Source organism: Mirounga angustirostris, unplaced genomic scaffold (genome assembly GCF_029215605.1).
Source record: "Mirounga angustirostris isolate CCGP_5_RB_7025 unplaced genomic scaffold, mMirAng1.0.hap1 SCAF_8, whole genome shotgun sequence".
Classification (NCBI taxonomy): Eukaryota; Metazoa; Chordata; class Mammalia; order Carnivora; family Phocidae; genus Mirounga; species Mirounga angustirostris.
Genome location: NW_026991716.1, coordinates 34591992 through 34608529, shown reverse-complemented (window position 1 = coordinate 34608529; position 16538 = coordinate 34591992). Strand labels below are relative to the sequence as shown.

The 16538-nt window shown below is 42.4% G+C and overlaps 1 protein-coding gene across 7 annotated transcripts in view; it reads left to right on the top strand.

Moving 5' to 3' along the window:
• The window catches only part of BTBD9 (BTB domain containing 9), a 428070-nt gene that overhangs the window by 336786 nt on the left and 74746 nt on the right, over positions 1-16538 (top strand). For 6 of the 7 annotated variants that reach the window (XR_010413617.1, XM_064597561.1, XM_045866823.3 and 3 more), the window contains exon 9: positions 10172-10279. Coding sequence is in view for 6 of the 7 variants with exons in the window: in XM_064597561.1 (XP_064453631.1) it covers positions 10172-10279 (108 nt within the window). In the remaining variant the exon portion in view is untranslated. Of the gene's footprint in view, positions 1-10171; positions 10280-11078; positions 15177-16538 lie in introns of those variants that run through there. The other variant, XM_064597563.1, reaches the window with a different exon arrangement.

Below are 16538 nucleotides of genomic sequence, written 5' to 3'. Positions count from 1 at the left end.
TATTTTTCTGTTTTAGAGCATAGTTGTTTTCAGGTGAAAGCCTTCACCAAACAGTTTCATGGAGGAAGTTCATTAGCGAAGGGACTGAAAGGGAGGAAATGTAGACTAGGCAAGTATGGGAAAGAGGGCAGACGAGCATTTCATCGTGCAGGACCTAGCAGGACAGATAGGAGATTGGGGACTACGTCTGGGGGCGGGGTGGGGGGCAGTAATTTCGCAGAGAGAGGACATGAAAGAGGGGCAAGCAATGGCAGGCCCAGGTGGAACAGTTGGAGGATGAGGCCCCGGATTGGATGGGCAAGTGCTTTCAAATCATTTTCAGCAAGAGCTCAGGACTTTATAGATTGTGCCCTGTGGGGAAAAGAAGAGGATTCAAAGCTGGAGCAAAGGTTGAAACCCCTATCTGATTTGGGTGAGAAGGTCAGGCTGGGTAAGAAAGAGAGATGTAGGAAAATAGTACTGGCTGCATTAAGAGAGACCAGAGAGAAGATTTGGTGAGAACAAAAATAAAGAGATTACATGCTTGAATAGGAAGATTTTTTTGCCTTGTAGTTCAGCCCTGCTGGAATGTTCTCTCACCTGTAATATTCAGAGTCGAGCCTTCCCCACCTTTGTTTTGCCCTTCCATTCTCTCCCTTTATCATCAGGTTGAGAGAATACAAAGCTCTACCTGTACCTAAATTGTGAGTTCTCCCACAGTCACAGATTCCTATGAAAACTTGACCTAAGGGAATAGAAAGGAGCCGTGGAGCTTATTAAATTTCTCTTTGGCTCTGCTTCTTGGTGCTTTGTAGGCTGTGTGCATGTGGACACGTATTAGCATGTGGCCGGAGGAGAGACAGGAAAATAAGCTCAGGAGATGAAATAGCAGTCAGAGTTGATATATTTCATAAATTACCTCCCTAAATGAGGCTCTCCAAAATGGTGTGGGGGTAGAGGACTGGCTGGGGGGTGTTTCAGATTGAAATGTAACATAATGGAGCATTAAAAGATGCTGTGCTGGGGTGGACCTACCTGGGTTTTGTGAAAGGGTGATTTATCTCTAATTCCCTCTCCTCTTTCCATCATCCTCTCCTGCCCTGTTCCCCATATCTCCTTCAGTTCAACTCTGTAGAGTTTATGGTGTGCTGGGGACCATGAGGAATACCAAGACATTAGCCATGCATGGTCCCTGCACTCTAGAAGCAGGGTCAGGGTGGTTCCTCCTGACTGGGCTTGGTCCCGAAAGCTGAAGAAGGGGCCTTTGGATGGTGTTACACAAGGAACCTGGAGCCCGGTGACACCTTACTCCCCTACCTGTTGGACTCACACTGGGGCCATTTTACCTTACAGGGGTCATAAATGTGCGTACAAATCCAGGGAGTAAGCTCCCTAACACACAGCTGGTAGATCAGGGAGCTCTGAGTTCTTAAACATGTCTGCCCCTTCCTCTCACCCTGCGGCGAATAATTTCACAGAATTGGGGACAGGAAACAGAAACCCTCACCCAAGTGCATATTGCCCTCAGCCATTAGCCAGTTCTGGCCTTTTTAAATCACAATAACCCTGACCAGCCTTCCTAGCAAATGCAGCGGAGAGTGAGCTGGACTTGGCACCTAGGGAGCCAAGCCCTGTGGTCTGGGCAGGGCTCTCTGTTTCCACCCCTTGCACGTCCTTTCCTGATCCTGCTGGTGAGCCAAATTGGGCCGATGTCACTGGTGCCGTGTGCGTGCTGTGTGCGCATCCTGATGAGGAAGCTGTTGCGATCAAGGAAGACAGCTTCACTGCCAAGAGGGACATGGACAATACCGAATTTAAACACGGGGAAAGATCTGTGAAAGCTGCACGCCCGCTTAGCGTGTCACAGCCGAAAAGGCCTGTAACATAATGAGACTTCACCTTTTAAAATCTAACAAGACCATTTGAAATGGTTCCCAACAGTTTTGAGGCCAGCGTCTTGCTTAAGGAAGGGACTGTATTGGAAAGAGTCACCTTGAAAAGTAGAAGAAAACTGCTTTTTCTCACAAGTGCTGTTTGGCCCGGACAAAATTTTCTCATATATCCACATTGAAAGCATAAAATGAAAGAATTTTCATCAAATTGGACTGTATAGTATGAAATCTAGATCATAAGCCTAGGCCCAAACTTATTTATTAATAAAGGGTTTGCCAAGTGGCTGTGTAATCTGTGAAAGATTGCTTGGGCGGTGTTTAGCCCCCGTAAGAAAATTAACCAAGTAACTTAGAAAAATAGATTTGCATTGAAAGCAGGAAGTGTGCTGATTATAAATTGTCTTTTTTTCCCCCCAAATGTGATAATGTATGCAAAAACATTTTGAAACCAGTGAGGTCTGTGTGAATGTGAGGTGGGATTTGTTCCGCACTCAGTGTTTATTGAATATCGCAGGGGCAGTCATGCTGTTTGGTAGCATGGGGTTACCTTTTATGTTATCACCTAAAACTTGAAATTAAAAACTTAATCCTTCTGAGGAGTGAAGTGATGGTCTCAGTTAGCTATTAAAAGTGGGTAGTTTTATGGTGATTAACATAACATAATAATAATAAATAAAAAAGTGGGTAGTTTTGTACTGTCTCAAACTTTTGGGAAGTCTTGTCCCATCCAGCTATCCATATCGCCCTATCCTGCGAGCATGTTCTCTATTGGCATCTCTCCACTTTCATAGAATTTACCTGGATTTTACAGTAGGGATGTAAGATTTGATAGAGAAAGCCCCTCCTCTTATTCCCTCCTTTTTCAATGATCAGCCTACACTGTGAAGCCCCAGTGTAATGCTTTGCCCTGTCTCCTCACTTTTTCTTCATCCTGGGGCTTTTCAGTGACTAAACACAGAAACTACATATGCCAGACGACCAAGCACTTGCACCTGTCTTTTCCCTCTCCAACTGCAAGAGAATATTGTTAGCCAGTGCCGTTATTTCTCCCTCTCTTGGAGGAATCACCCTCTGTGTCCAAGACATGAGAGATTATACAATATCAGCGTGGAGGCTCTCTGATGTCCCGTGACTATGTAGCTCCCAGGCTCCCACTCCATCTGGCGAGCAGCCCGTGTCTCCCTCCTCCTGCTGTCAGAAGAAGGCAGGTGTCCCCTCTGCCCCGAGAGGTTGCAGCCCACTTTGAGGCAGGACCCCCTTGGCGGCAGCTCCTCGGGGGGTCTTGTGTCTGCAGTCTGCGGGGCTCACACCTGCTCTGCCTCACACGCTTTCGATCACAGCGCTGTTACTTGGCTCCAGTCTCCTGCTGAGAATCTCATTTTGGGCTTCGTGGTCCTCCAGCAGCTCGTCTCAGCTTGACCTTCCTCCCCACCTGAGGAGGAAGCTGCATCACTGAACCTGTGGCAACCGACAGTGAGGGCCCCTCTCATCTGCGAGGAAGTCCCAGTTTCTGCCCTGGAAAGTTGTTCCTCTGGAGCTGTATGATTCCTTCTGGCAGCTGTTACAGGCTACCCCCACCCCCCACCCCGCCTCCGCCTCTCAGGAGCACAGAGTAGAATGGAGCCTCTGACGGTAATGTTTGTCTTTCTGCTCCTCACTCAGAAGAGTGGGAACTGGGCTCTTGTGAGTGAGGTGCCAAAGCACGGAAGATTCCCTCTGTGACCACAGTTCCTTCCCCTCCTCCCTCACCCCCCTGTCGGCCACATCTGTTCTCTTGCTTCCCTCTCTATTCTGAAAGTTTCTCTTGCTTCCCTCTCTATTCTGAAAGTTAGTCGGCCCCGTTTGGCCCCAGTTAACCCCTCAGCAGCCTAGAACTGGCCGATACTCTGGCCCTTCTCTTCCCTGACCCTGCCCTGCATCCTCCTTGTCCCTGGAGGCCCTGCTTTCCTCTCTCCTGCTCCCCCAGGGCCACTGCTGAAGAGAGTTCTCAACTACGCTGAGTGCCCTGTCTCTGCAGGGCTCCCTCCCTGCACCTTGGCAGACCCTGCAGAGCCTGCTCCAAAGTCCAGTTGCCTTTCCACCCCACAATGCAGCCCTGCCACTCTCAGCTTCCATTGAGAGAATCTTCTTCTTTAAAAAAAAAAAAAAAAAAAAAAAGATTTTATTTATTTGAGAGAGAGAGAATGAGCCGGCACATGAGCAGGGAGAGGGGCAGAGGGAGAGGGAGAGAGAGAATCCCAAACAGACTCCCCGCACAGCGGGGAGCCTGATGCGGGGCTCCATCCCACAACCCTGAGATCATGACCCGAGCAGAAATCAAGAGTTAGAGGCTTAATCTACTGAACCACTCAGGCACCCCAAGAATCTTCTTTCATACTTGAATGAAGATCTCCATCCAAAGCGAGCTTCCTCGCCATCCCTATTCCTCACCTCCTGTCTCTCTGTCCTGGAGCCCTCATGTCATCATTGTCACCCTCATCTCATGGGAACCTCTGCTCTTTGTTGAGTGGCTTTTCCATCTCGGGCACTGTGCTAGGAGCTTATCTTAGGCTCTTTGGTTCCAAGCTGCAGAAACCACATAAAGATGGCTTAAGCCATAAATGGCAGGTTTATTAAAATGATGGGGAGGTTTCTCATAGAATACTAGGGCAGAAACTCTGGTGGCCCTCATAGAGAGCTAAATCAGCTATTGGAATCCTGCCAGGAGCCAAGATAACCCCTCCCTGGGCCACATCCTCAGTCCTCTTTGCTTCTCATAGCAGATGACTTTCTTTGTCTCTTTGTGCCTCTGGTGAAAGAGTGTCACCCCCGAAGGGCCATGTTTTCATCATGTCATTTTAAGCGAACAGGGCCAATTAAGCCGGAATCTCACATAATTCTCAATTCTTGAGAAACGAAATCTAGTTGGTGCAGCATGGGTCATGTGTCTTCCCAGAATGTACTCAGGTCCACAAACCAAGCTCAGGAACCCCCCATGTCCACCTCAGGGTTAGGCCAGAAACAGTTCTCCCAGAGAAGAGTCACTGTATAATGGACAGACATGCAAAGAAAAAACTCTAACCACCGCCCCCACACCTCTACTAATGTTGCAGCAAATTCTAAAATATTACAACTGGAGGAGCCCTTAGAAACCATCGAATCTAGACCTTTAATTTCACAAGGGATGAAGCCGAAGTGCAAGTAAGTGAAGTGACTTGCCTAATGTCACTTAGTCAATACTCAGTAAATATTTGTTGAACGGAAGAAGATTATTTCTAAAGAACTTAATTTCTGAAGATCTTGAACAAAGACTAGTGTCTAAACCTTTGAGGTCAGAGTATCTTGGATTTTGGCTGAGAGATTAGAAATGGATTTGATAACAAATTAGTGTGTTACTAATATCCCGGCATTGTCTTCTCTTTGTTGCGGGTTTTTGCGCGAGCGAGAAACATGGCAGCGTCAGCCAACGTGGTCCCGGGCCTTCCAGTGGAATCTCCCGTGATGGACAGTTAGAAACAGGCAAAACAGATACTTGCTGCTGACCTAAAAGACACCAATTCAGTGGGGAAGCTGTTGATCTCAACTGTTTAAACCTCAGCACTGTTCCCAATCTGGCACAGAATTAATCCCTTAAGAAAGGGATGAAAAAAATGCCATTCAGCACAACATAGTTTGTCATCGCATGCATAATGCAGACTTTCCAATTAGAATGCTACAATTTGGAAACTTTCTTCACAGACTGATGAGAGAGCAATTATTTTAAAGAAGGGAAAACTCAGTCCACTGGGTTTGCCTCAAGTCACTTCTGACTCAAGCCGCAAAGACAAGAGTTTTGAAAACATATTCACTATTGAATTTTGTATCAAAACACCAGCAAGGAGAGCAATTAGTTGCTGTAAACTGAACCCCGGTAATCAATGGTATGCAGCCAGCCACAGCATTTATGGAAGATGTAAGCAAAATCACATCTGCTAATCAATTAAAAAAAGCCCAGCACTTCACTGCTTTTAAGAGAACTCCACAATGAGACTGAAGGAAGATGGAGGAGACAACGTTTAATATCACCGGTCGTTTCATGCGGTGCTCGTTAGGGAGAGGGGTTTGTGGCAACAGCCAAGTAAGACCTGATCTGCATCAATAGATCCTGGCCAGTGGCTTCCTTTATCCAGCCCCTTCTGGAAATGGCTTCTGATGTCTGGGTGGAGGTGTGTTAGATGTAGGGGGATGTGTTTAAGGAGCGCCTCTCCAATAAGGTCAGAGGGAGTGTGTCTGTCCTGAGCGAGCTCCCTGAGTAAACGTTCCTCAGCAGATTACAAATCAGAAGTACCTCTGTTGTTGTAGGTACACAGACATGGGAACAGACTGCTGGCAAGGGAAGAAATGAGGGAGTTGGTGGGTTTTTCAGTTGTGCCTTATTTGAACAGAATTCCTCTCCGTGGAAAAAGAGAGTGAGCCAATTTTTCCTTTAGTGTCCTTAGTCTGTGCTTGCTTTTCTTCAGTTGAATCAACAAAGGGATTTTCATTCCTGGCTAAGCCTAAAGTCCAAGCAAATATTCATCCAGGCACATGAATTAGAATCTCTCTTAAAAACTCCAAAGTGTAGGTGGCTTGATCACCTGAGATCCATCAGTGTCCCTTTTCCACTCAGGAGACACCATGACCCCACATTTCCAGCCCCCAGGGACTCTTAATAGAGGAATAGAAAGGCGATGTCTCAACCACTGTGTGCGTTTGGCTGCTGGTCAGAGAAAAGCATTTAGGCCAGGAGAAAGTATTGAAGTAAAGATCGATAGACTGAGCTAATAAAAATTAATATCTTCAGCATGTAAACTATGATAGGCAGTAGATTAATATCCTTCAAATATAGAGGGCATCTTGTAAGTCATTAACATAAGGATAAATATAAGTAGAAAATGGGTAAAGTGTTCAAGTTCAATGATAAATAAAAAGCTGCAAATTAATGACATAGATTTCATCTATCAAATTGTCAGTATTTTTGGGCGCCTGGGTGGCTCAGTTGGTTAAGCAACTGCCTTCGGCTCAGGTCATGATCCTGGAGTCCCTGGATCGAGTCCCGCATTGGGCTCCCTGCTCGGCAGGGAGTCTGCTTCTCCCTCTGGCCCTCCCCCCTCTCATGTGCTCTCTCTCAAATAAATAAATAAAATCTTTAAAAAAAAAATTGTCAGTATTTTTAGACATAATACACAATATCGGCAATGACACACAGAAGCAGGCATTTGTTATATATACATGGCTGGTAATGTGAGTATAAACTAGTACAGACTTCTGTTTGGGGGAGGGGAGAGGTGTGTAGCCTTTTGTAATACGTATCAAGGCCTCACCTACTCTGCCCCAGGAGTTTCACTTACAGAAACTTTACAGGCAGTGGTCATAGATTTAGCATAAGAACGTTTCATCACAGAGTTTTCCTAGCAATGTAATATTACCAACTACCTAACTGTCCAATAATAAGAGACTGATTAAATAAATCGTAGGACATCCATAAGGTGAAATTCTGTGAAGCCAGTACATACGATGAGAAAGCAAATTTGATAGATACAAAAGAAAGGTGTTCATAATAAATCATTAAGCGAAAGAAACAAGTTCCAAATAATTTGCACAGACTGTATGTGTTTACAGAATTACTAGAATCATAGGTGATCTTCATTTTAAAATAAAAATCTGTCTTGAAACAAGTTGGAGGACTTTATAGAAAAAGCTACTAAGGGACAAAATATGCACTACTTTAAAAATTCTTTTAATATCCTCTCACTCCAGGAATTTCTACTAGAGCATTTGTGATACTTACTTATAATTGGTCTTCCTTTTTATCTTCTTCATATCCCATCTCCTCAGGGCAGTCTTTTTCCATGAAATATTTTGAGATCTGGTTAGATTCAATCCCAAAAGGGCCTGATTATTTTCCTTTGGATACACTGGTAGAAACACTAATTCATGATTATCCAGAAGGATAGGGATTATGATAAACCTGGCTCTCCACAAATAATCCAAAATCCCATTGGGGAGATAGCCTCAGCATTGTTTCCCAAAAAGCCTGTCATACCAGCGTTGTTAAGTAAAGAGAATGATTAATTAATTTGAAGATTTGTTTTCTTGTTTTTAATCTACTCTGGCAGAGTTGTAAATTATTTCAGTCCAGAACATGTTTGAAACATACACTATGAACAGAATCCTTATGTTTGGAGTAGAATTTTTTTTTTATGAGAAGATCAACAGTCTTTCTATAATTTTTATAAGAGCTAGACAAACATAGAAATAAAAATTACACTTTTAAAAGTTACTCAACATAAATGTAAATTAACAGGCTAACTGCATAAAAGTTCTAAGAAACTAGAATAATATTCGAGGAAATGACCAATGAGGGAAATGATTCACTTTCTTATCAGGCAAGCTGGTATAATCTGAGAGCAGAATTATTAGACACCTAAAAACAATAGGGTGGGACCCTGTCTGATTCATTCAGAGTACTTTGAGAGATTAAATACCCAGGCGAATTGAGGGGACTACTCGGGTGAATTAAGGTGGAATGTGTTTCTGCTTTACTTAAAAGATGAATTCCAAAATATTAGGGAGTGTGGGTTTCGTCATTGATAGCAAACGAAATTACACTTGAGAACAAGGAACAAAAGGTAAGGGGAACACAGTGTCATTTCTAATCTCCACTAACAGCGTTATCGGTGACACTAAACTGAGCTTGTGCAAAGGGTTTTTACTGATTATCATTGCAAGATCAAGGGCAAATAATATGAACTACTTTTGTAGAGTGATAGTTCGTGGATTGTAAATTGGGACCCAGGTCCATAAATGGGGAGTAAAGGAAGCACTCAGCAAAGGGATGATAGAAATGGGCTTTGGCCAGGACACCAGGTTCGAACCCTCTATCTGCCAGCACTGTTTCAGCATAGACATGTTACTTAACAGCTGTAAGCCTTACTCTCACCATCTGCAATTTGATGAGAATAATAATGCTTGCTAAGGGGATTTTGGAAGCCCTTAATAAGATAAATTATATAGAGCACCTAACATAGGGCCTGGTACACAGTATAAGCATTAAAGAAATGTTGGCCACTGTGATAGTAATAATCATCATTATTACTGTTGTTACAAATAAATATTCATTGAATGTAGGCTTGGTGAGACACCATACTGAGTATGTGGGTATAGAAGGATCAGTAAGACATAGGCACTGCCTTCGGAGAGCTCACTGTCTGTTCTGGCCATTGGAGGAAGCAAATGTGCATGACCGAATGTAAAACAATAGATAGATATTCTGTATGAGAAGGACTTTTGAGACTGAAATCATAATTCTTTGTTTTTTCTTTTTGAGGCTGAATCAGAGAACAATGGCCTCTCATTTCCTGCCACTGTGGCACTTTCAGAAGCAAAATGCTGGACTGTTGTCTAATCCTGTATTACAATACTTAGATTCTTTTCTCTTATTCTTTTTTTTTTTTTTAATTGAGGAGTAACACACATACAGGGCACAAATCAACTGGATATTTACTGTGTGCATACCCATGAACTACCACTTGGTCAGAATCAGTACACTTCCAGCATCCTGCAAGGTTCCCTCATCCCCTTTCGCAAGCATTACCTCTCCCAGAGGTAACCACTGTTCTGATTCCTGTCACCAGTGATGAATTTTGTCTCTTTTGAGCTTCATGTAAATGGAATCACATAGTCAATGCTCAGGTTCTTATCTGAGCTAAAAAGGAGATATGAGGAACAGAACCCAAGTAATCTCTAAATAATAAGAAAGTTTTACTAACGAATATATGTTTGTTTGTATCTTCAAATCAGATCATTGTACCACAGCTATGCAAGAAGTCTGCTAAGAATGAGAGGGAATCTAAAACATGATAATTGAGGTCATTGGGGCATACTAGTTATTATCAGTCAGGAAGCACAGAATCCCCCCATGAACACTAGTCTCAAGCATATTACCTTTGGTCAGCCCAGCCAACTGGAGATCAATCAGGAGGGAGGATTTGGGGACATCTTCTCACGGATAAGCCAACCCGAAGAGCATCGCCACTCAGGGGACAAGGGCTGCCTGAGATTGGGTGACTGGTGAAAGAAGTTCCTAAAGAGACATGGCTTTCATTGCACACTGACTCCACCTCCTGTCACCAGACTTTTGCCGGGGATTCACTTCTTTTCTCCAGCCTGGAAGCACTGGGGGCGGGGCGGGGTGGGGGGGAAGGAGGGCTAAAGTAGACATGGATTTCCTTATGCCAACAGCATTAGGAAAGAGCCAGTTAGAACATTCACAGCATTCTTACGTATTTTCCTTTGTTCAGGTTACTACTTTGGGACTGCGATGATCGAAGCTACAGCTACTATGTTGAGGTCTCCACCAACCAGCAACAGTGGACCATGGTGGCCGACAGAACTAAAGTCTCCTGCAAGTAAGTTTTGTCTTTTCACAGAATTGTTTCCAATTTAAAAGACAGTCTTTCTGATGGATTCAGAAGGTTCTAATGAAGATTCATGGAATCACCAAATTAGATTCTTAGTTGGTGGTTGAAAACATACTGATGATCCTTTACTTCAGTTTTGACTATTAAGTACTTTGATGAGAATTTATTTTTTTTATGTGATCAAACAAGCTTTCCTTGTTTGGTTGTTTGAACTTGACTCTTGGAAATGACATGTCCCCGAGCAGGGAAAAGAAGGATTTCCATTTGCAGTCCTCTCTTGGGTCCCCACCCCTGATACCACACACTACCCCTTTAGAACTGTTTTCTTCCTTACAGAATTTTGCCAATGCAATACACACTTTAGTACTTATTCTGGGACTCCGTTCCCCACCCTCATGTCATTCCCAGGGTTACCTTTAAATATTTCTCTCATCTCAGTGCCAGCTACACTGTTACCTAAACGAAAGAAAGCTTGGTATCCTAGGCCCCTAGTCATTTAATGCATATGGCTTTGGGGCTCCGTTTGCATTTACATTGTTGTGGGGGGAAGCTAAGAGGAAGGATCCTATGGGTTCTGAACAGCCTGAGATCATGACTACATGTGTATATACCCATATAACTCACTCCGATCAAAATTAGCACATTCCCAGAATCCTAGAATCATACCTTTTCTCAGTCATTACCTAAAAAGAGCTCAGTGCCTTTTTGGGTAGAGCCAGATTCTCTGGGAGGCAAGATAAAGCAAATAGCTGAGATTTCTTTCTTTCTTTTTTTTTTCTTTTTTAAGATTTTATTTATTTATTTGAAAGAGAAACAAAGAGAGAGAAAGAGAGCACAAGTGGGACAGGGGCCTGCAGAGGGAGAGGAAGAAGCAGACTCCCCACTGAGCAGGGAACCTGATGTGGGGCTCAAGCCCAGGGCCCCGGGATCATGACCTGAGCCGAAGGCAGCCACTTAACTGACTGAGCCACCCAGGTGCCTGAAGATTTCTCTTTTTTTATTATTGAAATATGATTCACATACCATATAATTCCCCCTTTTAAATGTACAATCCAGTGGTTTTTAGTGTATTCACAGAGTTGGGCAATCATCCCTACTATCTAATGTTTCAAACATTTTCATCACCCCCAAAAGGAAACCTCCTACCCATTAGCAGTCTTTCCATTTCCTTCCGGTTCCCACAGCCTGGTTATCTCCCTTCTGTTTCTATGGATTTGCATATTCTGGACATTTCCTATACACAGAATCATATGGTATGTGATCTTTTCTTCTGGCTTTTTTTACTTAACATATACTTTTGTCAAGCTTCATTCATGTTGCAGCATGTATCAACACTTCATTCCTTTTTATGGCTGAATAATATTCTATCCTATGGAAAATATACATGTCACATTTTGTTTATCCATTCATCAGTGGATGAACATTGGAACTGTTTGCACTTTTTGGCTAAAATGTGTATTTCTGCTATGAACATTCCGGTGCAAGTCTTTGTATGAACATATATTTTCAGTCCTCTTGAGTATATTCCCGGGAGTAGAATTGCCGGGCCTTATGGTAACTTTGTGTTCAAGTTTTTGAGGAACCGCCAGACTTTTCCGCAGCAGCCGCACCATTTTGCATTCCCACCAGCAATGCAGGAGGGTTCTAATTTCTCCGCATTTTTTCCAATACTTGTTACTGTCTATCTCCTTGTTCACAGCATCTTAATGGGAGTGAAGTGGTGGTTTCGGTTTGCATTTTCCTCACGGCGAATGATGTCGAACATCTTCTTGTGGACTTACTTGGCCAAGATTTCATAACAGCATTAATGATGACTTGTTAATGCAATGTCTGACACCCTGACCATCGTTACGATCGTAATCAGCGTAGAGCACGTTTAATGCTTCCATTGATTAAGGTGACACTTGCTAGACTCAGAACCCACAGGATCCTTCCTCCTAGCTTCCCCCCACAACAACGTAAATGCAAACGGAGCCCAAGAGCCATATGCATTAAATGACTAGAGGCCTAGGATACCAAGCTTTCTTTCGTTTAGGTAATAGTGTAGCTGGCACTGAGATGAGAGAAATATTTAAAGTTAACCCTGGGAATGATATAGACTCAGGCATAACCTGAATCTATAACAGAAAGTGGCCTCAACATTCCGGTGCCTTAACCCAGTAGTTTATTTCTCAGTCATGTAGCAGGGAGTATGGGCGTTCCTGGTTGTCAGGTGGCTCTTCTCCACAGGTGACTGAGGAACCCAGGCATCTTCCTTCTGGTGGCTCTGCCATCATCTGGGGCCTCATCAGCATCATCTGCATCTAGCTGGCAAATGGGGAAAGAACAGAGAAAAGGTACACCTGGTTCTTCTGAACAGCCTTGGCCTGGATGTAGTGACCGTCCCTTCCACTGGCATGCGATTGGGGAGAAGCAGTCATTTACCACACTAGATGCTGGTAGGGCTGGAAACCATAGTTCTGGCTGGGCAGCTACTTCTCAGCGGAGCACACATCTCGTAGCCGTCTCTGCCATTGGATAAGAAAACTAACAATTACTGAGTAACCCGTATTCTATGACTTTGGTGTATTTTGTCTCATTTTGTCCTGAACATAAAACACCTTGTGGAATATTGTCCTCATTTTATAAAAGAGAAAATGGAGGACTCTTTTCATTGTACCACGAAGCCTTACTAAAGAGGGCTAAGCCCAGCTAAATGATGGAAACAGGGAAATGAAATGATTAGCTCATTTTCAAGCACCTAGAACATGTTTTATACAACAGGAAGGCCTTACAGGCCCATGAACAACTGCCCATTTATCTTTTCAGAGCCATTGCTCACTGAGTATACAGCTCACAGGCCAGACCCTCTGCTTCCCCATCTTTTCCACATTTCACTGGTTACCATCACCCATCTTGTCTGTCATTTTATGTGTTATAAATTAGATGCCTCATCTCTTTATGTTCCCCTACTGAAGGTGTGGTACAGTATGGGTTTTTAACAAGAACTGGTTGGCTAACTGCTGACCCAGGTATATATCATAATGGTTTTATTGTCATTTAAATGGTTTTTTCTTGATTCAAAAATGCGTTCACTCATTAGATCCCTCCCAGTACCTTTTTTTTTTTTAATTTATCTATTTCTTTATTTGAGAGAGAGAGCAAGAGAGTACAATCGGGGAAGCAGCAGAGGCAGAGAGAGGAGCAGACTCCCTGCTGAGCAGGGAGCCAGACGCTGGGCTTGATCCCAGGACCCTGAGATCATGACCTAAGCCAAAGGCAGACACTTAACCAACTGAGCCACCCAGGCGCCACCTCCCAGCCACCAGTAGCTTTGTATTAAGTCATCAACATCTTTCCCCCACTTCTTTTTGTATTTTGTTTCCATTAGTTGGTAGATTTAAATAATTTATATGTTTTTAACCTTCTGCATTAACACTTATATGCTACAGCGATACATGTTTTTACAGATTAATAAATAAATAATATATTATAAGAACAAGAATAGTAGCAAGAAGGCAAGAATCAATGGAATCAATGGAACCTAAGAATCAATGGAACTTAAGGTTATGACTTTATGTTTGGAGGCGTAACCTGAATCTATTGTGCCTTTCATTTTTGAGTTAGGTGTTAAGAAATATAGTAGAAGATACTCAGACAATAAAAGAGGAAAGCCTTTCCTTTTTTTTTTTTTTTAAAGATTTTATTTATTTATTTGACAGAGACACAGCTAGAGAGGGAACACAAGCAGGGGGAGTGGGAGAGGGAGAAGCAGGCCTCCCGCAGAGCAGAGAGCCCGATGTGGGGCTCGATCCCAGAACCCTGAGATCATGACCTGAGCCAAAGGCAGACGCTTAACCGACTGAGCCACCCAGGCACCCCAAAGCCTTTCCTTTTTAACTAATATACTCCAGAGCAGTCCTCAAGAGAGGATTCTATTAGCTTCAGAAATTGTAGCCTCCTTTTTTTTGAAATAAAGTATGTGAATCATGTTATAAACGAAATTCTATAGGATCTTTAGAGATCACAGCCATGCCTCTTGATAGCATTCTACCTAGTCAAGAAATCAAAGGACAGATTTTTGCTGTCCTCTGAAAAATAACTAGGGAATGAGATTCCCCAGTGTCTCCTCGTAAGACCCTCTACTCCTGGAGCAGGATATTTTCCTTTATTGCTATGCTAAGTCCTTTCTGCTACAGTTGGAGCTTTGCTTGTTTTACTCTCAGGATAAAGGCTTATTTTCTATCACAGATAACCATGTTTTTGTATACACTGATTTGAGTTTTTTTCCAGCTTATTCAAAAATAACTGATACATAACATTGTGTGAGTTTAGGGTGTACGGTATAATGATATATACAGCAAAGTGATCGCCACAGTAAGTTAGTTAACACATCTGTCACCTCACAGTTTTCTTTCTTGCTATGAGAACTCTTAAGATCTGCTCTCATAGCAACTTTCATATATGCATTTACTGTAGTCACCATGTTGTACATTCCATCCCCAGACCTGATTGATCTTGTAACTGGAACTTTGTGCTTTTTGATCCCCTTCATCCATCCCCCCCGCAACCCTCTGGCAACCACCACCCTTTTCTCTGTTGCCATAAGTTTTTTTTTTTTTTAGGATTACACGTTTAAGTAAGATCGTACAGTATTTGTCTTTCTCTGTGTGACTTTTTTCACTTAGCATAATGCCCTTGCCATTTATCCACGTTGTTGCAAATGTACTAACTGATTTTATAAAATTACTTTTTACCCCTCCTTTTTCACATCATCTAATCCTTTAGCCTTATTCCAAAAGACTTCACCTTCCAATCTTTGATTCCTTTTCTCTACTGTTGAACCCTAAATCTGTGTCAATACAGTAAGAAACCAACATTGGCTTTTTTTATTATAAATGTAAAACATGCATGGAAAAGTAATTTAAGCAATACAGAAAGATATACGTGAAAAGTAAAATTTTGCCTTCCCATCTTCTGCTCCATTCCTCAGAAGTAACTGCTTTTGACTATTTTTTTTAGTTTTTATAATGGCTCAACTATAAGTAATATTTTTATATCTGTGTTTATTAATTTATCAGCTTTACTAATTCCTCGCTATAAAAAATGAGGAATTTAGCTCACTTAACTTCTCATTTTTTGTTACATTTTTCTCTTTAGTTCTGCTAACTACTTACCTTTTAAAATTAAACAATATACTTAAACCTCTATATTTTGATCCATCAATTGTAGATAATAATCCTTGACTCCCTTCTATGTATGAAGAAATTACCACCCTACATTTCCCTTTCTCTCTCCCCATCTTCTGTTAACTGTCCCACCACATTGACATTGTAAAGATTTACGACACTAATTTTCTGTTCTGTAACTTATAGTTAAGCCTTCCACGTGTTAACTATAAATTGGTCTTGAAAAGGGAAAACGACTAAAAACTCATTATGATATTATGATTATGTAAACACTGTTCACTGCAGATCTGTAATTCCTTGGATTAGTATAGTGAGGGAAATATGTCACTAAACTTGTGTCCCTCTTGGAAGAATTGTACTATGTTATCAGATGGATTTGATTTTCTTACAAGTGCTCAGAATTATTCCCCATATAACAAATAGCTTCATATTAGCTAGCTTTTTGTTTTCTTGGAGTTTCTAATTGCCTCTTTTTCCTATTTACAGAGGTTTCTGAGGCGTACTGTTTGTTCATTGGTTAATTTTAAACAGACTGCTTCCTAGGCCTACTATATAACTAAGATTTCTTTTTCTTTCCTATCTAGATTGGTTTCACTCTTTCTTAGATGTGGGTAAAGGGTTAACAAAACCCTGTTTCCTTGGCAATGAGATACTGACCTTGGGCCCTGTTACCTTTTTAGATCTGTTCCCCTGAAAACCTGATAGAAATGGAATGTCAGCTATTAGGCGAAATGGAATGTCAGCTATTAGGCAACATTGCTTATGATGAAAATTACCCCTGATTGGTAATTGCATCTGGCCTGGGAGGACTGTAAATATCTGGTTGGAAGCCATAGCTTTGGGTTTCCCAAGTGTGATGACTTTTGTGACTAGGCACATCCCTTGTGAAAATTCTGGGATCTTTGTTTATGGAGCTATTACAAGAGATAATAGTTTCAATTTGGAATATGAGGCTTCTGAGCCAGAGTGGTTCCACACCTGCCCACTCTTACCTGAGCTGTCATCTTGCATGCCAGTGGGAATAGCTCCTATTCAGTGGTATCGACCACTGCAGGGACTCCCACTAAGGAGATATGCCT